Source organism: Grampus griseus, assembly GCF_964374135.1.
Source record: "Grampus griseus genome assembly, chromosome: 12".
Classification (NCBI taxonomy): domain Eukaryota; kingdom Metazoa; phylum Chordata; class Mammalia; order Artiodactyla; family Delphinidae; genus Grampus; species Grampus griseus.
Genome location: NC_139006.1, coordinates 20,970,833 through 20,997,494, shown reverse-complemented (window position 1 = coordinate 20,997,494; position 26,662 = coordinate 20,970,833). Strand labels below are relative to the sequence as shown.

The window sequence follows — 26,662 nt, the reverse complement described above, 5'->3', positions numbered from 1 at the left end:
AGGCTCAGATAAAAAACTTGATAGTCTTACTTTCTTGTCTCAGAGGAAAGATTTCAGGGCAAATGGAAAATGCCGTTTCCTAAGGAGGAAAATGCTACAAAGGAGGGAGCAAAAATTAAATATCCCCAAAGTGTTTATAAACAGTGCCCAAATCTCTAGCTAATCCCTGAAGCACATATATGAAAAGCAGACTCCAAGTGGCCCTAAAAGGTTAAAAGAACTAAAGAAAAATTTCACCTGCTGCCCACTGTGGAGATGAGTTTCCAGTTTCAGTTCAGCCAACCTAATGGTCTGGTTTTTTAAAAAGAAAATATCAGTACTCTTAGGAACATAACAGAATCCAAAGTCGTTACAATATATCATTCACAATGTCTAGGATGCAATCCAAATGTACTCCACATAAACAGAAACAGGAAAATGTGAACCATATTCAGAGACATTCAATGGAGACTGACCCTGAGAGGACCCCCATACGTTGAACTTTACATACAAGGAATTTAAAGCAGCTATGACAGCTATGTTCAAGGACATCAAGGGGAATATGCTTGTAAGGAATGGAAAGATAAAAACTCAGCAGAGGGGCTTCCCTGGTGGCGCAGTGGTTGGGGGTCTGCCTGCCGATGCGGGGGGCACGAGTTCGTGCCCTGGTCCGTGGGGCGGGGGGGGGGGGGGTTCCGCGTGCAGCGGAGCGGCTGGGCCCGTGGGCCGTGGCTGCTGGGCCTGCGTGTCCGGAGCCTGTGCTCGGCGACGGGAGGGGCCGCAGCAGTGAGGGGCCCGCATACCGCAAAGGAAAAAAAAAACAAAAAAAAACTCAGCAGAGTAGAAACTATATAAAAGGAATAAATTAGACATTTTAGATTTGAAAATTACAATATCTGAACAGAAAACTTCACTGGATGAGCTAACAGCAGATGAAGATAACAGGAGGATATATGAAACTTGAAGAGACATCAACAGAGATTAGACAATATTTAGAGAGAAAAAATATTTTAAAAAACCCAGAGCCTCACGGACCTACGGGACAACATGAAAAAGTATGACATGTATGTAACTGGATTCCTAGAAGGAGAGAAAATACAAAAGAAAAAATACCTGAAGGAATGAATAATGGCCAAAAACTGACTAAATATGCAAGATATAAACTTGCAAGCTCAGCAAACCCCAACAAACACAAAGAAAAAAATGCCTAGGCACAGCCATAATCAAAATGATGAGAATCAAAATTAACGAGAATAATCTTGAAGCAGCCAAAAGAAAAAAACACATTACATGCAAGGAATAATGAATGATTCAAAATGTCTGCTTACTTCTCATCAGAAACAATAAAGCCCAGAAGAAACAATGGATCAACATCTTTAAAGTTCCAAAAGAATAAAAAATAATAAATCCAGAATTCTATATCCAGTAAAAATATCTCAAGGTGAGGGACTTCCCTGGTGGCGCAGTGGTTAAGAATCCACCTGCCAATGCAGGGGACATGGGTTCAAGCGCTGGTCCGGGAAGATCCCACATGCCGTGAAGCAACTACCGTAAGCCACAACTACTGAGCCCACGCACCTAGAGACCCTGCTCCGCAACAAAGAAAAGCCATCGTAATGAGAAGCCCGTGCACCGCAATGAAGAGTAGCCCCCACTCGCCACAACTAGAGAAAGTCCGCGCGCAGCAAAGACCCAAGGCAACCAAAAAAAACAGTTAAGGTGAAATAGAGAATTTTAGATAAAAGAAAACTAAGAAAATTCATTGTCAGCAGATCTGCATTATAAGAAATGCTAAAGGAAGTCATTAGGCAGAAGGTAAAGGATACCAGATGGAAACAGACCTTTACAAAGAAATGGATTAAATGAACCTATCTGGCTGATTCTTATATTTTATATGCTGTGGTACATAAATTTTAACTCTAAGTAAATTATAAAAAAAAAAGTTTATATATTTTAATTCCTAGAGTAACCACTTTTAAAAATACAAAGGGGAATAGTTAAAAAGCAGAAACAGAACAAAAAATAAAGGAAATAAACAACGATATCAAAAATTACATTAATTTTTAGTGGATTAAACATTCCAAAAGGCAGAGGTTGTCAATATGGATAAAAAAGACTCAGCTAGATGCTGTCTGTGAGGGATACACTTTAAAATTATTTTATTTTATTTATTTTTGGCTGCGTTGGGTCTTCCTTGCGGTGCGCGGGCTTCTCACTGCGGTGGCTTCTCTTGCTGCGGAGCACGGGCTCTAAGCTCGCGGACTCAGTAGTTGTGGCACACGGGCTTAGTTGCTCCGTGGCATGTGGGATCTTCCAGGACCAGGGCTCGAACCTGTGTCCCCTGCATTGGCAGGGGGATTCTTAACCACTGCGCCACCAGGGAAGCCCTGTGAGGGATACACTTTAAATAAAAGACACAAATAAGCAGAATGTAAATCAAAGAAAAGACATACCATTAAAAAATTAAAGTGTGGGGTTTCCCTGGTGGCACAGTGGTTGAGAGTCCGCCTGCCGATGCAGGGGACACGGGTTCGTGCCCCGGTCCGGGAGGATCCCACATGCCGCGGAGTGGCTGGGCCCGTGAGCCATGGCCGCTAAGCCTGCGCATCCGGAGCCTGTGCTCCGCAACGGGAGAGGCCACAACAGTGACAAGCCCACGTATCGCAAAAAAAAAAAAAAAAAAAAAAAAAGAAAAAGATGAATGTAAACCCTTACTCAACCGTTACTTCACACCACAGACAAAAATTTATTTGAAAAGGATGGAAGACCAAACCTTCTAAGAAGAAAATGTAAGAGAAAAATCTTTGCAACTTTGGGGTAGGAAAAGACTTAAGATAGGACTCTAAAAGCATGAACTCTAACATTTAAAAACTGATAAACTGAATTCAAAACTTAAAATTTTGCTCCTTAAAAAGACCCCACCATTTAGTAAACAATACATTAAGTAAATTATACATATATCAAAGAACCCATATCCAGGATATATTTTTAAAAAACAACTCTCAACTCAAGACAAAAATAATCCAATTTAAAAAATGGGTAAAATAATGGATTAAAACTTGAACATAAGACCTGAAACCTTAAAACTCCTGGAAGAAAAACACAGGCAGTAAGCTCCTTGACATGAGTCTTGGCAATGATTTTTTTTGGATTTGACACCAAAAGCAAAGGCATCAAGAACAAAAATAAACAAGGGGGACTACATCAAACTTAATAGCTTCTGCACAGCAATGGAAACCATGAACAAATTGAAAAGGCAATGTACTAAATGGGAGAAAATATTTGCAAATCATACATCTGATAAGGGGTTAATATCCAAAATATATGAAGAACTCATGTAACTCAACAGCAAAAAAACATTAAGCAATCCAGTTAAAAAATGGGCAGAGGATCTGAATAGACATTTTTCCAAAGAAGATATACAGATGGCCAACATACCATGAAAAGGTGCTCAATATCACTAGTCATCAGGGAAATGCAAATCAAAAGCACAATGAGAGATCACCTCACACCTGTTAGAATGGCTGCCATCAAAAAGACAAGAAATAACAAGTGTTGGCAAGGATGTGAAGAAAAGGGAACTCTTGTGCACTGTTGATGGGAATATAAATTGGTGCAGCCGCTGTAGAAAACAGTATAGAAGTCCCTCAAAAAATTAAAAATAGAATTACCATATCATCCAGCCATTCCACTTTTGGGTACTTATCTGAAGAAAATGAACACACTAATTTGAAAAGATATATACACCCGCATGTTCACTGCAGCATTGTTTAGACTAACAGCCAAGACACGGAAGCAACCTAAATGTCCATCAATGGATGAATGGATAAAGAAAATGCCATACACATATTTAAATTTTTTAAAATGGAATAACATTCAGCCATAAAAAGAAATCTGGCCACGTGGGACAACATGGATGGACCTTGAGGGCATTATGCTAAGTAAAATAAGTCAGAGAAAGCCAAATACAGCATAACCTCACTTATATGTAGAATCTTAAATAAACAAACAAACAGAGCTCATAAATACAGAGAAGAGTTTGGTGATCACCAGAGGCAGGGGTTGGGCGGTAGGGGGTGTTAGGGTTGCACAAGACGGGTGAAGGGGGTCAAAAGGTACAAACTTCCAGTTATAAAATAAATAAGTCCTGGGGATATAATGTACAGCATGGGGACCATAGTTGATAATACTGTATTGCATATTTGGAAGTTGCTAAGAGAGTAAATCTTAAAAGTTCTCACCACAAGAAAAAAATTTGTAACTACGGTGATGGATGTTAGCTAGACTTATTGTGGTGATCATTTTGCAATATATACATATATCGAGTCATTATTTTACACCCAAAACTAATTTAATGTTATATGTCAATTACATCTCAATTAAAAACTGGGTAAAAGATTTGAACAGATATTTCACAAATGAAGATATATAAATGGCCAACAAGCACATTAGTCATCAAAGAAATTCAAATTAAAGCCACAAGATTGAGAACACCAAAGCTGATGAGTTTATGGCACAATCAGAACCTTCATATATTTCTCGTGGGAGCATAAAATGACATAACCACTTTTGAAAACTATTACGCAGTTTCCTACTACAAGCAATTTCACATCTAAGTATATACACAATAGAAGTTAGTATAAATGTCACTAAAAGATTAGTGTCACTATTCATAACAGTCAACAACTGGAAACAGCTCAAATGACCAGTAACAGTAACATGGAATATTCTATGAGAATGAACCAAACTGTTGTGGAAGAATTTCACATAGTGCTGAGCAAAAGCAGCCAGACACAAAAGAAAGCCTATTATTCCATTTATGTAAAAGTTCAAAATAAGAAAAAACTAACCTATCATGATATAAGGTGAGACAGTGATCATTTTTAGATAGTAAATACTGGAACGGGCTACAAAGGGAGACCTCTGTGGTTCTGGTAATGCTATCTTTATATTTCTGCGTGTGGTTTTGTGAGTGTTTTTATTATTGAAAATCCACCAAGCAATATATTTATGATTTTTTCACTTTTCTGTATGTATGTTATATTCCAATAAACCTTTTCTTAAAAAGCTAGAAAGGAAAGATGTATCACCTACAAAGGACCAGTAATTAGATGACTAATTTCTTTACTTCAACAATGAAAGCTAGAAGACAGGGCAATAGTATCTCAAATATGCCAAGAAAAAACATATCTCAGCCAAGAATTCTCTATCAAAGTGTTTTTTATGAATGAAGACAAAATATAGACATTTTCAGACAAAGAAAATATCATTTGCCACTGATAGACCCTTATTAAGGTAAATTTTAGAAGACAAATTTCAGGCAGAAGTAAAATTATCTAAGATGGAAGGGCTGAGATGTGAAAGGGAATGATGAGCAGATATACTGATTAAAATATGGGCAAATCTAAATAAAATACTGATTGTATAAAATGGTACAAAAAAATGTTTGATTTGTAAGAGAAAAACAGAATGGGACCAATATAAAATCCAGTGTATTGTTCAAACTTGTATTCAAAGTTAGACTATTCTAAACTCCTTGTATTATTAATGAGAGTAAAAATACTGCTTATTTTTATACTTTACATGTATGTTATAAAAGCTAGAATAATAATTGAAATAGACAAAAGCATATAAGTTCCCCCAAAATAGACGAACAAAATGGAGAAAAGGGGGGCTTCCCTGGTGGCGCAGTAGTTGAGGGTCCGCCTGCCGATGCAGGGGACACGGGTTCGTGCCCCGGTCCGGGAACATCCCACGTGCCGCGGAGCGGCTGGGCCCGTGAGCCGTGGCCGCTGAGCCTGCGCATCCAGAGCCTGTGCTCCGCAATGGGAGAGGCCACAACAGTGAGAGGCCCGCATACCGCAAAAAAAAAAAATTCCCTCCAAAGAAATAAACTGGGGAGGGAGAGTAGATGAAACAGGAACGCCAAATTGATAATTGTTGAAGACAGGTGATGGACACACAGGAATTCATTACATGCTTCCAACTTTGCATATGATATAATTGCTTTTGTAATAATAAACAAGTTTAAAAAGACAAAACGATATCCCAGGAGAGTACTAACCCAAAGTAACTTGGTATAGCTAAATGAATATCAGATAAAAGGTAAAAGCATTGCTAGAAGGACATTACATATGAGTATCAGTTCACCTGAAAGAAAAAAATAAAGAACTTCTCAATCTACTGTTTTAAGTATCATTTGCCCCTCTTTGTAAAGTACTATCTGAATCTCATGATACTACTAGTTATCTTGTTAAGCCACATTCTGCTATAAAGTGTGAAATGGGGGAAATCAAACATCCATTTCAACAATCACAAATACTTCTTTCAGTAAATGATGCTAAGATTGTTAACCACGTGAGGAAAAAAAAAGAAAAAAGATGTGAAAACTTGACAAAGAAAATCCTAGTTAGAAGGTAGAGGAAGTGGGAGTAGTTAACATCTCTTCAGATATGGAGCCTAGGAAAATGAGCAGAAAACCAGTCTTTGTACAGTGCCTATTATGTATGCTTTAAAAAAAACTTCAATTTAATCTTATGAAATGCTTTAAATCATATATTATTACTGTATCACAAATAGGATTCAGATACCATAAATGGTGAGCCAGAGTTTTTCTGGCTCCAAAGCCAATATTCTTTCCATGGTAACATGCTGGCATTAACAGAAGTGATCCAGAGGGGAAGGTAACACACGTGCATATATGCAGGTGATCATCAAATAGCTTTTAAAAGATGTTTGCACACAACAAAAATTATACGGTCTTTAAATACAGCAGGGTCACTGCCTCACCTGACAGAACCAAAAATTCACAGGATTATGGAAGTTATTCAACCCAGCACAGTTGTGCAGAAATAAAAATAAAAACTTCTCAAACTACTGTTTTAAGTATCATTTGCCCCTCTTTGTAAAGTACTATCTGAATCTCATGATACTACTGGCTACCTTGTTAAGCCACATTCTGCTATAAAGTACGAAATGGGGAAAATCAAACATCCACTTCAACAATAACAAACATTTCTTTCAATAAATGATTCTAAGATTATTTGTTATCCATGTGGCGGGGGGGAACAGGATCTCAACACCTCACACCATACACAAAAACTAAGCCCGGATAGATTAAAGCCTCAAATGTAAAATGTGAAACTTTAAAACTTTAGAGTATCTTTATCACCTCTAGGACTTTCATAGCTTGAGAGCAGAAGTCAATGCCTGACTTTAAAGCTTCAAAAGACAGGCTGACTCCCTTGTTATGGGCTAACATGATTGGTGACTTGACGTTGAAGGCAATGCTCATTTATCCTTCCATAAATCCTAGGACCCTTAAAAATTATGCTAAATCAACTCTGCCTGTGCTCTATAAACTGAGCAACAAAGTCTGGATGACAGCACATGTTACAACATGGTTTACTGAGACCTACTGCTCAGAAAAAGATTCCTTTCAAAATATTACTGACATTGACAATGCACCTGGTCACCCAGGAGCTCTGATGGAGATATACAATGAGATTAACGTTGCGATCATGCCTGCTAACACAACATCCACTCTGCAGCCCATGGATCAAGGAGTCATTTCAATTTTCAAGTCTTACTATCTAAGAAATACATTTCTTAAGGCTATACCTGCCATAGATATTGATTCTTCTGATGGATCTGGGCAAAGTCAACTGAAAACCTCTGGAAAAGATTCAGCATTCTAGATGCCACTACGAATATTTGTGATTCGGAGGAAGAGGTCAATATATCAGTATTAACAGGGGTTTGGAAGAAGTTGATTCTAAACTTCATGGATGATTTTTGAGGGGTTCAAGACTTCACTGGAGGAAGTAATTACAGATGTGGTAGAAATAGCAAGAGAAATAGAAGTGGAGCCTGAAGATGTGACTGAATTGCTGCAATCTCATGATATAACTTTAATGAATGAGGAGCTGCTTCTTATGGATGAGCAAAGAAAGTGGTTTCTTGAGCCAGAATCTACACCTGGCAAAGATGCTATGAAGATTATTGAAATGACAGCAAAGGATTTAGTGTGAACTTAGTTGATAAAGCAGCAGCAGGGTTTGAGAAGATGACTCCAATTTTAAAAGAAGTTCTAACGTGGGTAAAATGCTACCAAACAGCATTGCCTGCTACAGACAAATCATTTGTGAAAGGAAGAGTCAATTGTTGCGCCAAACTTCACTGTCGTTTTATTTTAAGAAATCGCCACTGCCAGCCCAGCCTTCAGCAACCCTTCAGCACCCTAATCAGTCAGCAGCTGTCAACATCGAGGCAAGACCCTCCACCAGCAAAAAGATTAAAACTCAAGGTTCTGGTGATGGTTAGCATTTTTTATCAATAAAGTATTTTTAAATTAAGGTGTGTACATGTTTTTAGGCATAATGTTATTGTACACTTAATAGTCTATAGTATAGTGTATAACTTTTAAATCCACTGGGAAACCAAAAAATTCATTTGGCTTGATTTATGGTGATATTCGCTTTATACTGCAGTGGCTGGGAACCAAACCTGCATCATCTCAGAGGTATGCCTGTATTCTCAATAGCCAAAAGGTGAAAGCAACCCACATGTCCATCAATGAATGAATAAGGAAAACGTGTATGTACATATAATGGAATATCATTCAGCCTTAAAACGGAAGAAAATTCTGACACATGCTACAATATGAACCTTCAGGATATTATGCTAAGTGAAATAAGAAGCCAGTTACAAAAAGATAAGACTTAAAGAGTCCACTTATATAATATTTACAGCAGTCAAAATCATATAGACAGAAAGTAGAATGGTGGTTGCCACGGGCTGGGGAGAGGGGGAATGGAGAGTTATTGTTTAATGGGCAGAGAGTTTCAGTTTTACAAGGTGAAAGGAGCTATGGAGATGGATTCACAACATTATGAAATTAAAAATTAAAGATGGTTAAGATGATAAATTATGTATGTTTTACAATTAAAAAAAAGAGGAAAAGAAACTTACTTGAAATAGAATGCAGACCTAAATGTAAAAGGTAAAACTTTAAAACTTCTAGAAGAAAACATTATAAAATAAGATTTTTGTGACTTTGAGGTAGGCAGAGATTTCTTAGGTAGGACACAAAAAGCATGAATCATAAAAGAAAAAATAACTTAGACTTCCTAGAATTTAAAACTTCTGCTATTTGAAATATACCATCAAGAAAGTGAAAAGGTAAGCTGCTGAGAGAGAATATTCACAACAGATACCTCTGAGAAAGAACTTATATCTAGAATATATAAAGAACTGTTATGACTCAATAAAAAGAAAACCAATTTTAAAATGGTCAAAAGATTTGAACAGACACTTCACAAATGATGCACAAATGACCAATAAGCAAATGAAAAAGTGCTCAACATCATTAGTCTTCAGGAGAATGCAAATTAAACTGCAGTGAGATATTACAACATATCCACTAGAATGGCTAAAATGTTTTGAAGGGGATGTGAAGCAACTGGACTCTCATACATTGCTGGTGGGAATGTAAAATGGCACAACCACTTTGGAAATCTACTTGGCAGTTTCTCCTAGAGTTAAATGTCTATTTCCCTCATAATTCAACAGAAATTTTCCCAAGAGAAATGAAAACATATCTACAGAAAGACTTCCACACAAACATTCATAGTAGCTTTACTTATACTGGCCAAATGCTGGGAAGAACTCAAAAGTCTATCACCAAGTAAACGGATAAACAAAATCTGATATATCCATACAAAGGAGAATCACTCAGCAACAAAAAGGACTGAACTACACACAACATTAATGAATCTCAAAAACACGCTGAGTGTAAGAAGCCAGAAACAAAAAAGGACATGGTACAGTCATTTCTCAGTAACCACGGGGAACTGGTTCCAGGACTGGCTGCGAATAACAAAATCTGAGGCTGCTCAAGTCCCACAGTTGGCATATCTGAATTTCCGCATCTGTGTATTCAACCAACCAGGATCATACCATATTTACTATTGAAAGAAATCTGTGTATAAATGGCCCCGCGCAGATCAAACTTGCATTGTTCAAGGGTCAATTGTATATCATTCAATGATATGAAACTCTAGAAAAGGCAAGTCTAATTTAGAGTCATGGAAAGCAGTTATGTGCATGCCTGGGGCTGGGAGTGTGGGGGAACCGAATGGAAAGGGGCACAAGGAAACCTTTTATTTTATCTTAATTTTTTATTTTTTGGCTGCGTCGGGTCTTAGTTTTGGCACACAGGATCTTTTGTTACGGCCCACAGGCTCTTCATTGTAGTGCATGCGCTTCTCTCTAGTTGTGGTGTGCAGGTTTTCTCTCTCTAGTTGAGGCACGCGAGCTCAGTAGTTGTGGCGTGCGGGCTTAGTTGCCCCACGGCATGTGGGATCTTACTTCCCTGACCAGGGATCAAACCCAAGTCCCCTGCATTGGATGGCGGATTCTTTACCACTGGACCACCAGGGAAGTCCCTAAGGAAACCTTTTAGAACAATGGAAATGTCACATATCTTGTTTTTGGTAAGGATCACCGGAAGTATAAATATTTGACAAAACACTTCAAGCTGTACACTTAAAGTGGATACATTTTATTGTCTGTAAATTATAGCTCAGTAAAGTTGATTAACATCTCCTCTACATTAGAAGACATAAGCAAGATTTCTCCTTTGTAAAACAGGGATAATAATAGTACCTATTTTCTATGTGCTGTGATTAGTAAATGGGCTAAGGTTAGCATTAGGTCATATGAAACACTTAGGACTTGCCGTATAATATAAACCCAAAAAATGTTAGTGGAATAAAGTTTTCTTAAAGATAAATAACTCTGCACAAGAGTCACTATAAACCGGTGGTTCTCAACCAGGGGCAATTTTGCTCCCAGGGACAATGGGCAATGTCTGGAGACATTTTGGATCATCATGACTGGAGTGGTGCTACTGGCATCTAGTGGATAGAGGTCAGGGATGCTGCTGAACATTCTACAATGTACACAACAATCTTCACAACCAAGAATTATCTGACCCAAAATGTCAATACTGCAGAGGTTGAGAAATCTTGCTGTAAACAAAGTGACACAACAATCCACATATGGAAAGAAAATATATAAAGTGCACATAATCAACATGAAATTTCGAGTCCAAAGTGACTATAGTATATATCTTCTACAAATCAAAAAGAAAAATCAAAACCAACAGGAAAATGAGCAAAGATTAAGAACATGGCCAGTAAACATGAAAAGATCCTCTCCCTGTAGAAAAATACGAAGTGAGTGAGACAGCATTTTTAAACCAATTAAGTGGTAAAAACGAAAAACTGTGACAATACCAAATGTTGGTGCAATAGAGAAGAACAGAAATCTACACTATACACTACAGGTGAAAGAGTAAATTACAGCCATATATCAATACATATATGAATGTATGTACATATATCAATATATGCATTCCTATTCATACATTAGTTACCCCTAGGGATGGAGAGGGGAGGAACTTAATTATATCTTAATTTAAATTACAGTTCTGCTCTCTGAAAGCTGTAAGTTTTAAAATGATACCCATTCACCGAACACCTAATACATATCAGGTAATGTGTAAGAGACACTTCATACTTTTATTCCTCACAACAAATCTATGTTGTAGATATTAGTAGCTCTTTAGGTACAGAGCCAGCTAGTGGCAGAGCCAGGATTCAGGCCAAGGGCTTTCCACTGCAAGGTCCAATCCTGTCTCTCCCACAGCAGTACAATATTATGACCTATGCCCTAATGTTTGACAATATTAATGCATTCTTGGAAATATTTCTGGTTTTCATCAAAGTATCTCAATCAAGATATTTCTGGAATGGGGAGAAGATAAAGAAAACAGGATGGCAAACTGCAGAGTAAGCAAGGCAAATAAAAGCAATAGACATCTCCCCTAGAAAAACGTGCATAGACGTGAAATTATGTATATAATTTCAGTGGTTCACAAATTCCCTGGGAACACCCACGAAAAGGCCTTTGGATCTAGGTTAAGAACGTCTCCTTAGGGGGGAAAAACAGGCCATATTCACTTATAGTACTTGAAGGACCATCCAAATTTCTTTGACCAGAGTTGTACTTTATCAACTAGTGCATAAATGTTCCAAACATTGCTTGTGCTCATTGGTTTGCCTCAGTAAAATCTACCATCATCCTTACTGTAACGAGCTCTGTTCCAAATTGTATACGAGAAGTAATGAGACTGGTGGTTCTATGAGGCTTGTAGAATTAAATTCAATTAGACATCTTGTGTGTAAAGGTTACCTTTGCTGAAGGATGAAAGTTAGAACAAGGGACAACAGGTATCAGGCTTAAAAAAGAGGGTGGATCTTTTCCACAACCGGAAACAATTACTAATAAGTTATATCCCATCGTATGTCCATATTTGCAAAAATGCGTAAGATTCAACATCTTTAGTTTTAAAACAAGAAAATGCCACACAATCCATTAGCTTATATTTTTTCATGTGTCATAATCTTTTGCTTTATATTTCCTTCTTTGTCATTTTGGGGTGATGGTTCGTCTTTCCTACTCTCTAGTCTTCTTCAATATTCCCTCATTCTGCCTTTTTTATCTCTTAAGCAGATGTACAGGTATTTAGGTATACAGATTTCATATTTTCTATCAACCTAGTTAATTCTGAATTAGTATCTTTTGTTGCCCACAAATACATACACCTAAACTGGCTAATTTATCTTTTTTTTTTAAATTAATTTATTTATTTTGGGCTGCACCGGGTCTTTGTTGCTGCGCATGGGCTTTCTCTAGTTGCGGCGAGTGGGGGCTACTCTTCGCTGCGGTGCCTGGGCTTCACATTGCAGTGGCTTCTCTTGTTGTGGAGCACATGCTCTAGGCGTGCGCTTCAGTAGTTGTGGCTCGTGGGCTCTAGAGCACAGGCTCAGTAGCTGCGGTGCTCGGGCTTAGCTGCTCCGCGGCATGTGGGATCTTCCTGGACCAGTGCTCGAACCCCTGTCCCTTGCATCGGCAGGCGGATTCTTAACCACTGCACCACCAAGGAAGTCTGTATCTTGTGGTTTTCAATTGACTGTTTTACTATGCATCTTTACATGGGGAATGGAGACAATGTCCATGCTGTACACTAGTTCAGACTTATGCTCCACCCAGCACACTATCTCTTCATTTACTTTACAAACATATGAGTGTTACTATGAGCAGCACCTGTACTATGCAGAGAATGGAATTAGTGAACACTTGTGGGAAGACTTCAGAAGTTACAGAAATGTTCTGCAATGTTCTAATTTTTCTTAATGACTAATTAAGCACATCAACCACAACTTTATTCACGTTTTTAAAGCTATTTATATCTTCCGCCTGCATAACATCTGGGGAGAAACTACTAAAATGACTACTTAACTAATATTACCTCCTTGGATCTTAAAAAAAATCCACCAGTGCTCATATTCATTGGTATAGTATTCAAATCTGTAGATTGTCTATTCTTACCTTTAAGTATCTTCTATGTTTTGACCATAACCTCCTTCTTCCCATAACTGAGAACAATTATTTGTCCTAAATATTGTCTACATGCCTCAACTTTTTACCTACTATTATCTAGAAAAAAGTCAGTAAGCATACTGACAGAAGGCATACAACAGATTCCCAATCAACAGAAGCTGCTCCTAGTTTCTAAGCTCCCTGAAAGTAAGAGCATGTGTTTCCTTGAATCTTCACCATCACAATAACTAGCATAGTGCTTCACACATCAAAGAAACTCAGTGGATCCCAGCGACTGCCTTAGGAGAAGTTTCCAGCTTTAGGCAAATATTTCACTACTATTACTTTTTCTGGAGGCAGCCCTAACTCCCCTGGGTGTATTCCATATAAATTTATGTAGAAGTGTTTTAATGATTTTTAAAATTCCTTTAATAACCTTTCAACAACTTCTCATGGTTCTTAGCATACAACGCAAACTCTTTACTATGGCCTAGTTGCTTAGTCCCTGCTGATTCCCCCCCTGCCCCGCACACTTAAGACGTCCTAGCCACACCTGGCCTCCACCTGCTCCTCAACTACTACTCTAAGCGTATTTCAGCCTCCCGGTCTATTTTCCTCTAATTGGGATGCCTCCCCCATCTTCACAGGCTGGGCTAACATCAGGCTCAACCGTGGCCTCCGGAGAGTCCTTCCCTTGATTGCTCTGCCTTCGCCTCTACCCTGTTACCGTACTCATGGAAGAGCACTTACCACTACGCCAAATTCTCTCTTCTCTGTTTCCAAGTGAGGGCACGGACAGTGTCTATTTTGCTTCCAGGTGTATCCCAGGGCCTAGACCTGAGACTAGCACAGAGCAAGCGAGTGACCCTGCGCTACAACTCCTCCTAAGGCCACCTCCTGGCTTTCAGGCTGGCGCCCGAGTCGTGTGGGGCCTTCACCGGGACCCGCTAGCGTCTCCCCACAACAGGCCCCCTTTCCGGGACCTAAGGGCGCGCACCCCCTTTCCCCCCGGGGGGCTGGTCGGGAGGGTCGGACGCCCCTGCGGTCGGGTCACAGCCACGGCGGGATTCTGGATTCGGGGGCAGGGGGTGTGGGCGTTGGGAACTCGTGCAGCCACAGCTGTACGCGGCTTGGTTCTGGGCTCGTGGAACCGGCGCGCGAGCCGCCCACCCGTCCAACCCCTCTCCGACCCGTCTCGAGTCTTTAACACGGACTTCTGAAGTGAGGGGTCTGTGAAGAAGGCGGGCCTCCTTCTCAAGAGCAGTGAGAGAAAGTTTAGCTCTGGTCACCAGAAAACGACTTCGAGGGAACCGACTGGAAAACTCACCAGAGAGCGTAGGCTGCACAGCCACCTCGAGACAACTTGACTGAAGGTCGGAATCGCCGACGCGAGACAACCGACCGCGCGCTTAGCGCGCGCTGAGCCGCACAGCCGCAGTAGAAACCTCGCGCGCCCAGGGCGGGGCGCGGAACTGGGGCGGGGCCGAGCAGCTCCTCTCGCGCGCTGACGTGACGGGTCGTGGCGGAAGGGTGTGGACGCGCAGGCGCCGCAGCGGCCCGGGAGGCAGGGGGCGGGGCCGCGCAGGCGCCGTGAGAGGCGGTAGCGGCGGTGGCGGCGGTGGTAGAGGTAGTGGCGGCAGCTGTGAAGGGGTTCCGGGAAGATGGTGCTGATTAAAGAATTGTGAGTAGGATCGGTGGGCGTGAGCGAGGTTCCGGGACGGCTGTGGTGGGAGAATCATTGATTGAGAAGTGGCGGAATATTCCTAAGAAGGAGCGAGCCTCGGGCCGGCCGCTCCCTGCGCGCACCCCCTCCCCCGGCCCGCGCCCCCGGCCCGCTCTAGGCCCCTCCGCGGCGCGCCCCCAGGCCCCCCTGGCGTTGTCGTGGTAACAGTGCTGCCCTCTCCCCACCCAGGGGCGGAGGCGGCAGGGTCTCAGCTGCAGCGCGTGGCTCAGGAAGGCGCGGCCGGGAGTTTCCGCTGGGACCCGCCTTCTCTCCCTAACCCCCTCACCCTAGTCTGAACCTGGGCCCATCCCCAGGCTCTCGGGTGGGACCCAGCCGAAGCCCAAGAGTGGGGGAGACGCGATGGGTCTGTGGGTTTTCGTCCGGGGTGGAGCCTGTCTGTAACTCGCGGGAGGTGGGCTTGCCAGGTAAAGGTAGCCCTGGTGTCGGGGCTGGAGGTGGGACGTAGGTGCCCTGAAGTTCATGCTGGAGTCGGGAGTCCGGAAAACATGCTCTTCACTGGGAAGTGAAGCTCTCCCTTCACGGGAGAGCCATCTTTCTGCTCTGAGTCTCAGTTTCTACATCTTTAAGATGGGGTGACACTCTGGGCTCCGTGTACTTCCCGGGGTTTAGATGAGGCGTTAACATGTGGTTGGTCAGATAAAAGGGTTTCCAGGTGCATCAGACCGGCGAAGTGGTTTTGTTGAAAAGTTATGGCATTTCCTACCGGCAGGGATTGTGAATATCACAGGAAATCTGGTTGGTAGGGAATGTTCAGCTGTCACAGCTGGTTCGTGTTGTCAGCATCCCTTGGGCAACTAGGGATTTCGAGTGTGGCCCGTTCTTGGGTTTTTCAAATGCTCTTTTGATTTTAAACTCTTAAAATTCTTGGCTTAATTTAGCTAACTCCGGACAGCTTATTTTTAGTGTTAGTTCTCAAACTTCTTTTAAAAAGTCACTCCTGTCGCTTCTTTGCTTAAAATCCTTCAGACTCCTTATCTCACTGAGAATAAAAGCCAATGCCTTTACTATAGCCTAGGAGGTCTTAACACTGTTTTGTGCTGTGATTTCAGTTACGTCCCTTCCCTTGTCCCTTCCAAGCTCACAAGTTTTCTTGCTGTTCCTCCACTACTCCAGGAAAAGTTCAGTTCGGGGCCTTTCTGCTTGCTGTTCCCTCTGCATGAAGAGCTCTTCCCTCATCTCACTAACTCACCTCCTTTCAGGTCTTTGCTTAAATATCACCTTAGGGAATCCCTCTCTGAAGATCTAATTGCACCCCCCCCCATTTGGTGTTTGCCTTCCCTGCTTTATTGTTCTCCATAGCAGTTATCACCACTAACATGCAGCACAATGATTATTTTTTTTATTTTACTAGATGTGTTCTCTCACTGCATGTAAACTCCACGAATCTGTCTGTTTTGCTCACTCTCACATCCTCAGCTCATAGAATAGTCTCCAGCACATAGTAAGTGTTCAATAAATATTTGTTAAATAAATTAATGAAAAATTATAACTTTATTCAGTGACAGGGATCCTGAGAAAAGACACATTTTCAGTTAAAGCTTATTTATAGTATTGAACTTTGGATTTATAAAAATTTTTCTTCCAAGTCGATTGTACAATGTATCATGCAAGTGTTATCTCATTTATTACTCTGAAATTTTTGTAACTGATAAGTGGCAGATATTAAGACTTCTGGAGGAAATAAGACAGGAGGAAATTGACTTGGCCCAAGTCACATAGCAAGTGCATTGCAGAACTGATTTTAGGTCATAGATCTAGTCATTTTTCTGAGTTATTTCCTCCCTCCTAAAATGTGAATTAAGTGTTCAGTAGATCCCTTTGACAGTTATGTGAGTAGTATCAGGCTAAATCATGGAAAGAACTTCTCATTGGGAATTTGCATGCTGTGCTTTTTGTGAATCATTACTTTCTTTATAAAAATTTTAATGTGCCGAGGTAACAAGTGTTGAAATGTGTTCAAGGTGTAATACTTTTTCTGGAGGAGTTATACAATTACATTTCTTAATGTTCACTCCTCATGTATGTCTCCCCTAGACTTTTTTTTTCCTCCTAGAGTTTTTTTTTTTTTTTGGCTGAGGCGTGGCTTGTGGGATCTTAGTTCCCCAACCAGGAATTGAACCTGGTCCCTTGGCAGTAAAAGCATGGAGTCCTAACCACTGGGCCGCTAGGGAATTCCCATTTCCTCCTAGACTTTTTGAGGTCAGAGGCTGTTTCTTATTTTATTTAAGTATTCCCGGTACCGCACAGCATCTAGTCTAGCACACTGTAAGAACTCAGTGTTTTTTAACAAAAAAAATGATTCTTCCTACTCACACGTCAACTTTCTAAAATTGTTTTTGGTCAGGAGCAATGAATAGGTCATTCCTATGTGAAGATGTTGGTAAACTGTAATATACTTTGGCAAATGTTTGCTGTCTTAAAAAATGCCATCTATTTTTGACATGAATTAAAAGGTTAGAAATAACTTTCTCAGGTTGGGGAGTTCCCTTCAGGTTGTTGCTTAAGCAATAGATGAAATTGCCATTAGTGTAAAAGTCCTGGTTTTAAAGAACTATTTGTAGTTCGATCTGGAAAATTATTTTAGAAGGATTTTCAGAGAAGTTTGAAAAATTTCAAATTGCTCTAAAAGTTGAATACTGCTTTTAGAATAATAATACAAAATCAAAGCCTGTTTCTTTTCTCTTTTACTTTTTCTTAAGCAAATCTTGAAGAAGTTACTTGACTCATCATTCATTCATAATGTCTTTATCAGTCATTTTCATTTTGTGAAGTAAGTTTCCCTGAAAGTGTTAGTATATAAAAATAGGGATCTTCCTACTAGTGAGTAGTTGTTAAAATTACTCAGCAGTGATTCTTTGGTTTTGTGAAACTTTAGGGAAGTCTTTAACTGTTTCCTTTCTGTTCTTTCCTTCCATTTCCTCTGCATCCCAGCATCCTCATTTGGACCTTTGTACATCCTTGCCCTGCCTCCCAAAAGATGGCTTTTTCTCACCTTCCTGCTTCTCAATGTTTTTAACCACCTACAGATGACGCCTTCAGGTTAGCTGTAGTTATGTCACTTACCTTTTGGAACAACCTTCCAGGATTCCTTGTTGTCTAATAAATTTAATAGATTTCTTACCATTGTATTCCAGACCCTGATAATATGCTCCCAAACTGTATCTTTGTCTGTATCTCCCAAAATATGCTCCCAGCCTGTATCATAGTCTTCCCCCTGCCTCCGCCCTAGTTCATTTTCTGTTACTGAGACAGTGAGCAAGTTAGTGTGTACCCTGAGGAGACAGCTAAAATGATTAGGTTTGGAAGGATTTTGTATAACAAGTTTATTCTTGATGAGAATAAAAATTAGTAACCATTGTGACTTTGAGAATGTTCGTTGTCTTTAGATGACCATTATCAGAAAGACAGAGTGATGAGTGACCCCCCAGTAGTCAAGGAGGAGGGAGTAACAGGAGACGTGTTTTACACGTGTTGGAGATTAAGGTGATGTGGGCTTTCAAGCATCGTTGTTTGAGGAGACTAAGGAGAGAGAAACAGGTGAAAAGTGAGCTGAAGAGAAGTTGGAATGAGGAAAACTACTGGGAATTTTCTGTAAAATGAAAATTGAGGTGAATGCCATGATATTTTTTTTTCTCTCATAGTAGAAAGAGTTAAATAAGATTTTAAATGGCACTGCTATGGTAGCTTGATGGTTAGGAGGGAAAAGTCTAAGAATGACCAGGCCAAAAAAGAAAAAGTTGCTATCTTGGACACCAGCTATTATCATAAGACATTTGATATTCAGGGATGGCCTTGGTTTTCAGAGCTTATTGTGGAAATAAGTGTGAGGGTACTTCCCTATAAAAATCTGGAGATAAAATGCAATATCCTGATATATAAAATAATACATCATAGAATTCTTTTTTCGAATTCATCTTTAGGAGCATTATGCCTCTATACTGGTCCTTTTGTATGTACAGTAACAAACTCTTGGACAAGATCAAACACAGAAACCTTATATTGAAAAGGGGTTATATTTATAAAGTTCAATGTATTTTCCATGGTAAAGTTTTTTCTTACTAAGTCTAAAGGACCTTTTACTTGTTTTTCTAATAAAATTGAGGAATAATTGGGTAGTGGGGAACAATTTTTGGAGGCATTCATTCGTGAGATTCAAGACATGTATTCTGGGAGAAAGTATCATAAAAACAAAATGCATAATACATAGATGGAGAATGAAACCATACTTAAAGTTTCACAAGGACAACCTGACCAGGCAGTCTACAAATAATATATCCTGTACCCTGCAATGTTCAGTGATGAGTTTTCTCTTGTTCCTTTACTCCTCACAAGAATTTCTACAACTGCGTTTTTGGGGTCCTGGTATAATGAGGATGCTAAATGCAAGTGATTGTTGAGAGCCAGGAATGGGTAGTTTTATTTCCCCCATTTAAAAACTCTTATTTAGAGCTGTAGTCATTGCAAAGACCCTCTTCCATAAACAACATCTTGTACTAAGCTATCATTGGATTTAAAACGAAACCTCTTTAATCGTGGAGATCTGTGTTTTAAAGCCAACTATTTCATGTTTAACATATTTGTTATTCTTTTGTCTTTTTAGCCGTGTGGTTTTGCCATGTTCGGTTCAGGAGGTAAGTCTTGCTTACATAGTTTATTTTGATACGCTAATCTAAAGACATATTTTCATTGTATTCATTTACCTTTACTTTGCAGTTTATATGACAGAGTGAATTATGATGTGTTAGAGATAATTAATTGTAAATGAATTTCTGTTAACACTGCCTTGTTTTGGAAGGATCTCAGAATGTAGATTAACTTCCTGTCTGGTGCAGGAGTTCTATCTACAGTATCCCAGAGAAAGAAGGTTCCAGCCTCAACTTAGGCACTTTAGGGTTAAGTCACTTGCTGCTTGGAGAAGCAGCCTACTTTACTGTTAAATATTTTAAACATTTGTCATTACTTTAAACCAAAATCTGCTTTCCTATAAAGTTTGCCTGTTGTTTACAGTTCCTTCCACTTGAGCAAAGAGAAGTAAGCCTGTTCTGTCTTGCACATGGTGACCTTTCAGGGTATTTTTTGGACAATTCTCTCTCCTCCTCCTGGCCCTTTTGTTCCATCTTTTCTGCGTGAGGTCACAAGGTTAAACATTCCCAGCACATTCATTTGGCCTAATATAATGTGATCTCCAGACTTACTCACAAGCTCGTCTCACCGCTCACTGCACGTGCTGTAGTTGTTGCTCCCAACTGAAAAAGTGTTCCCAACACAGTCTGACCACAGAACCGTGAGAGATCATTGTCTCCCTTGATCCGCACGGTACAGAAATGCATCACCTATTCAGAACTTGCATGTCCTGCAGTTGTAGCTCTCTGTAGTATAGCCAGGAATGAGGATAAAAGCAGAGACAGCTTCTGAGAAATCAAGATACGTGTAGGAAAACCCATAAAGGCCTTTGGGTCCTTCTGTAACTTGCGCACAGCTTGCACTCTTAGGTTATCTGGTTTTCCTAGAGCTGACACTCGATTAGAAGCAGTGAATTGGAAGTGGGACAAAACAAACTGATAACCTAAGATGTGACAGCTGACAGAAGGCAGACAGAAAAAAAATAAAATGCAGGAACTTAAAAGGAGTAGCTGTGTGTCACTGTTTCATGTAGACTTGAACATAGCCGCATGTACCTCAGTAGTGCCTGAGGTTTCTGTATTAAAGTGAATTAGAACACTCGAGACAAGCCAGGCACCCCTGTTCTTTACTTGTACAATTGTTTGAACTTGAATGTGGAAATTGACATTTGTTTCTGTTAAATTTTTCTTTTGGTTTCAGCTAGTTTCTGAGTCTTAGTATTGTCACCCAAAATAATCTCAGCTTTTTGTTATATTTGGACTTAATAAAACATGCCTCTTGTCTTTAAGTTATCCTTAAAAATGAGAATGAGAGCCTAGTAGCATGTGGCAAAATATCAGTCCATTAATAGCATATTTTTGGATACTGTTGTCCTTCCTGTGTAAGTTTTTGTTACTCTGTTCCTGACCAAGATCAAATTTACCCTCTGGCTTAGAGACATTTTAATCATGTTTTCAAAATATCACAGTGTTGAGAAGTATATTTTGAAGGACGTAAGGATTGTAGCATTACTGGACTAACCCTGGTGTTGTATCATGAAAACCAAAAGAAAAAAGCCCTTTCTGCAGTCTAAAATCTCTACAAAAACTTTTTTGATGCGTTTAAGAAATCTTTCCAAATTGAGAGTGTGTGTGTGTGTGTGTGTGTGTGTGTGTGTATGTGTAAATTAACCTGCAAGATAGCATCATACTCCCATGGGCTTTTTAGATATGAATATTTACTAAGCTTACAACCACCCCTGTTTTTTTATTCCTCAAATAAAATGTTAGTTTTGAATTATTACTTTTGAGAGGTAGCTTTTCTTTGAAAATATGCTTAAAAAAGAAAAAAACCTTTCTTCAAGGCTGTCTTCATTGGAAGGAAGAAATTTAGCCAAATTTGTAGAGACTGGAGATAATGCCATGATTGAGTCACTAGAACAAATTAGAACACAAGAACTTTGCTTTTTATCATTTGTTGGAACTGTTAGAAACTCCAGATTGGCATAGAACAATACTGCCCACCTACAGGTATGGGTGAAGTCCACTGAGAATTCTCATTCACTTTAAAATGAAATAGAAACCACTATCAGCAATTTCTTGCCTTTTATGGTAATACTTGGATATTTATAAATACTTTAAAAACAGTTTCTGTTTACTAGAGAACTTCACAATTAACTGTTCTGACCCTGGATACCCAGTACTGTTTGTGTTTAGGTGGGCAAGGGCCAAATCAGCCATGTCATATACATAAGCATGGAAAAGAACACCCCAGAGGTGTACTAAAATTTAGACTGTAATGGTTCTTTGTACTTGCAGGCTTTTATTGTTACACTGTATATTCCTCATTATTGAGAACGGTATTCTGATTGCTCTGCTTTCTTATTTGGCGAAGTAACAATTATGTTCCTTCCATACCTTCTTTAGAAGTTTGTGAAACTAAATGAGGTATAATAGATATGAAAATGCTTTGGAAAATACAAATGTATATTTATTATTCAAAAAACTGAAACAAGTGTCAAGATCTCTTGATAAGTGGATAGTATATGTTAAAGCACCAGAATATTTGTAACCAACAGTTTTCTTAAATAATGGAAATCTTGTAAAATATTATAGTTTCTTGAAGCTGTATGATCATCTGGTGTTTGTCTCTCTAAACATATTGATTTCTGATTTGAGTCATGTTTTCATATAGAACACATGTGCTAAATGGTTTGGATGTGCTTTTCTATATCTACAATAAGATTTTAGCACAGGAAGTTCCTGCATTTATGCTGACTTATTGAAATTCTGTACTCTTTGATATTTCAGTATCAGGTTGGGCAGCTTTACTCTGTTGCAGAAGCCAGTAAGAATGAGACTGGTGGTGGAGAAGGAATTGAAGTCTTAAAGAATGAACCTTATGAAAAGGATGGAGAAAAGGGACAGTATACACACAAAATTTATCACCTGAAGAGGTAAGCAGGGTGTTAACATTTGGTGCTTAGTCATCATATTAAACAATCACGCTTTGACTACCCAGCCTACTTATTCAGTATGTAACTACCTAACTCACTAGTAGATGTGCTGAGGTGCTTTAAAAAATTGTAATGTGACCCCCCCCCAAAGAATTTTTTTTTCATTGTGCTAATATGTTGCATTTTAATTTTTTGAGAGTGTTTCTCCCCCTTTATTAGTTTTTTTTTTTGCGGTACGCGGGCCTCTCACTGTTGTGGCCTCTCTCGTTGCGGAGCACAGGCTTCGGACGCGCAGGCTCAGCGGCCATGGCTCACGGGCCCAGCCACTCCACGGCATGTGGGATCTTCCTGGACTGGGGCACGAACCCGTGTCCCCTGCATCGGCAGGCGGACTCTCAACCACTGTGCCACCAGGGAAGCCCTTTATTAGTTATTTTTAAATTATACAGTGATCTGTCTGCTTATTAAACAATTCAAACAGAAGATTATAAATTAAAAACTTAGTCCCCATCTCACATCATCACACACCCATAACTCCAGAGAGAAACTAGAAACAGCCTAGAGTTTATCCTTACAGATCATTTTCTATACGTATTCAAATAAGTTTTTAAAAAACATAGAGGGCTTCCCTGGTGGCGCAGTGGTTGAGAATCTGCCTGCCAAGGCAGGGGACACGGGTTCAAGCCCTGGTCTGGGAAGATCCCACAGGCTGCGGAGCAACTAGGCCCGTGAGCCACAACTACTGAGCCTGTGCGTCTGGAGCCTGTGCTCTGCAACAAGAGAGGCCGTGATAGTGAGAGGCCCGCGCACCGCAATGAAGAGTGGCCCCCGCTTGCCACAACTAGAGAAAGCCCTCGCACAGAAACGAAGACCCAACACAGCCAAAAATAAATAAATTAATTAATAAAAAACATAGAAATATGTCACTTGTATCATTTATTGTTTCCCACAGCAAATGAGATCATACCATACATATGGTTATGCACTTTGCATTAATTTTCATGCAGTGATATATCATGAGCATCCTTTCATGTTGTTATTATTTAATGCCCTTTCCATTCTTTTTAAAGCTGAGTAAAATTTTTTGGTGTGGACATAAGCATAGTTTACTTAACCATTCTCTGAATGGTAGGTTGATTTAGGTGTTTTAGGTATTTTTCTTTTTGTCTGTTACAGGTAGTATTTCTTTAAGTCTTTATGCCTTAGGTTACTATTTCTCTAGGAGAAATTCATTACAGTAGGATTGCTGGAAGTCCATGCTCCTTTAAAATTTTGATATTATTGCCAGATTGCCTTCCAAGAGTTTGAGAACATTTGTTTTCCCATATTTTTCTATCTTTTTAATTTTTGCCAATTTGATACACAAAAAAATAGCCCCTTGTTTAAATTTGCATTTCTTTATTAGTGAAGTTGAATGTCTTTTCATATTAATTTGGCCTTTTGAATTTCCTGTGTGACTTGACCCTTCAAATCCTTTGTTCATTGTTTTTATCTCTTTTGTTTGCAGAGGTTCTTTTGCACATTCTCCTAAATTTGGCAGTCTAATCTCTGTCTTTGGCATAAATATTTTAAAATAGAAAATGCATAGCAATATTTATCCAAGGGTGAAAGATCAGTAATGGTTTTTAAGCGTCTTTTTTTGTCAGTAGTGTCCCCAGTTTATCAAAGGAAGAGGGAATCTGCTCTGCTCTTGGCTTTCTTCTCTTCATGTTGATTAATGCCAGGGTTTTATAGAGGTTTTTAAAATTGCAGATAAGTTGTGATTATTAGTATTTTTCATATTTTCTCTGTTTGAGGCTATTGCTTCATTTATAATGACACATGAATATAAAGTGGGTCATCATTTTGTAGAACCTTAAATTTTACTTTTATTTTCGCTTAGAACACAGCATTTCTTTGTTTCTGATGCAGGTTTGAATGAAGGCAATAACTTTGATTAATCAGTTATCCATAAAGACTGTGTTATTCATGGTTTCTGTTAATTTGTTAGCACCTTAAGCGTATCTAAAAATGTGCCATTTGAGAGAATTTTAGCATTCTAGATGGTATAACCTATAATATTTATAGCATTGAATTTACTTATGTTTACTCAGCTTACTCAGCTTACTTTTCTAGCATTTTATATTTACTCATTAATTGAATTTTACCAATATATAAAAACTCCCTTTATTATAAACATTCAACTCTCTGGAGCATCTAAAATAAACCAAAAAGTTTGATATGTAAAATTTTCTGTTGGTCTGTGATGTCCATATACACTTGAAATAGATTCAAAATATCCTTCGTTTGAAAACTAAGAGTTGGAATATTGAGAAAATGTTTGATATATTATTACATGGAAAAGACCAGTTGCTAAATTTGTACATAAATAATATGTTGTATATAATTTTAAAAGTTAATCAGAAAAATGCCTAGAAAGAGATTCATTAAAATGTTAAGAATGTTTTTCCCTTGGTGGTGGAGTTATGGGTGATTTAAATTTATTTTACTCTTCTGTATTTTTGTTTAATGAGAAAGTAAAGAATGATAAATATTAATTTTGAAATATCCGATTTAGGTGACACTCCAGCCATACATAATGTATCTGTTAAGTTCAAGAGGGCTGTATAAATATGGTTAGTGCAAGAGATATTATTATTATGGAGGGATTATTGGGATGAGGTTCGGAATTCCTTTCAGGCAATTAAATAAAGGAAAACCTTGGCTGTGGAGGCCACCCTCCCAGCACAGTCTAGCTTCTGGAGCTGCTTCTTCATTCCTAGAAGGAGCTGAAATCATTCCACAGTACCCTTTGGTTTCACCCTTTCATGCACTCCTTTAATCCTCATTGCAGTCCTGAGACATGGGCAGTATACACATTATACATAAGAAGGCACTAAGTTTCATATTTACTCGAAGTCACACAGGTAGTAAGTGGTGGGATGGAGACTGAGCCTGGATTCTGTGATTTCTAATCCCATGCTCTTTTGGTCACAAGTTACAGTCTCAAGGGCCTGCACTGATGAGCACAGGTGTCCCATGAGAAGGGCGAGATGGGGTCTGATCGGATGGTGAGGACTATTTGATGCTCATAGAAGGCTGGCCTTGTCACACTGAGATGGCAGTTCTGGATGGAAGCGTGGAGAGGCATGAGACAGGAAAGGGAAGAAGGAAAGAAGGTGGCAGTAATGGATCTCAGGCAGTGTGGCAGATAATAGCCACTCTGGTGGTAATGAAAAACAATAAAAAAGCTGTCTGTTAATAAAACAGGGACCCACTGTCGCTGTGGTCCCGTAGGGGAGGTCATGGAGCAAGGGCAATCAGATGTCCACGCTCAAAGTCATCAGTGTCATACTGAAGGCACAGTAGCCCCAGGATAACTGTTATGGAAGGGTAAAGAATCATTTAGCAGCAAGTGCTCAGGCCTTCCTGTGGAGGAAAGACCACAGGCATGGCCTAGGGATGGCAGTACAGCCCCATCAGACTTCAGTGTCCTGCAAGGGCATCCATTCAGCATGCTGAAGACATACCCACAGTCCCTAGAGAGTTTTAGAGCTCTCTCTCTCTCTCCCTGAGGAAGTTAAATTTGTGTCCAGAAATATATGTTCCCTTTTCCAGGACTTATTCCATTGGGAAACCTATAGTGCTCTGTGCACTGTCACTGTATAGCATTGATAGACAGGCTTGCAGACTTGGCAAACCTTGCTGGGTAAGTTGGTTGGCTGAGGCTGCCAGCACCTTACTTTACATTTGGGATACTTGAATTCTGAGGTCTGCTTTACCAAGTGCTATCGAGGTCTCTGAATTCCCTGGTCAGTATGCTTTCCCATTTCAGCAAAAAACACTTCATGGTAAGATATACACACTTAATCTCAGCCAGAAGATTGAGAAACAATCTTGGTGAAGTATTAAAAAATTCAAAATTTAATACATCCATAACATGCTACGTTAAAGAA

At 39.5% G+C, this 26,662-nt stretch overlaps 1 protein-coding gene across 2 annotated transcripts in view; it reads left to right on the top strand.

The window, feature by feature from the left end:
* Positions 1–15,005: 15,005 nt before the first annotated feature.
* The window catches only part of PITPNB (phosphatidylinositol transfer protein beta), a 61,912-nt gene continuing 50,255 nt past the window's right edge, over positions 15,006–26,662 (top strand). For both annotated transcript variants that reach the window (XM_082667691.1, XM_082667692.1), the window contains exons 1-3: positions 15,006–15,106; positions 19,770–19,800; positions 22,582–22,727. In XM_082667691.1, coding sequence (XP_082523817.1) covers positions 15,087–15,106; positions 19,770–19,800; positions 22,582–22,727 — 197 coding nt within the window. In that variant the 5' untranslated portion in view covers positions 15,006–15,086. The remainder of the gene's footprint in view (positions 15,107–19,769; positions 19,801–22,581; positions 22,728–26,662) is intronic.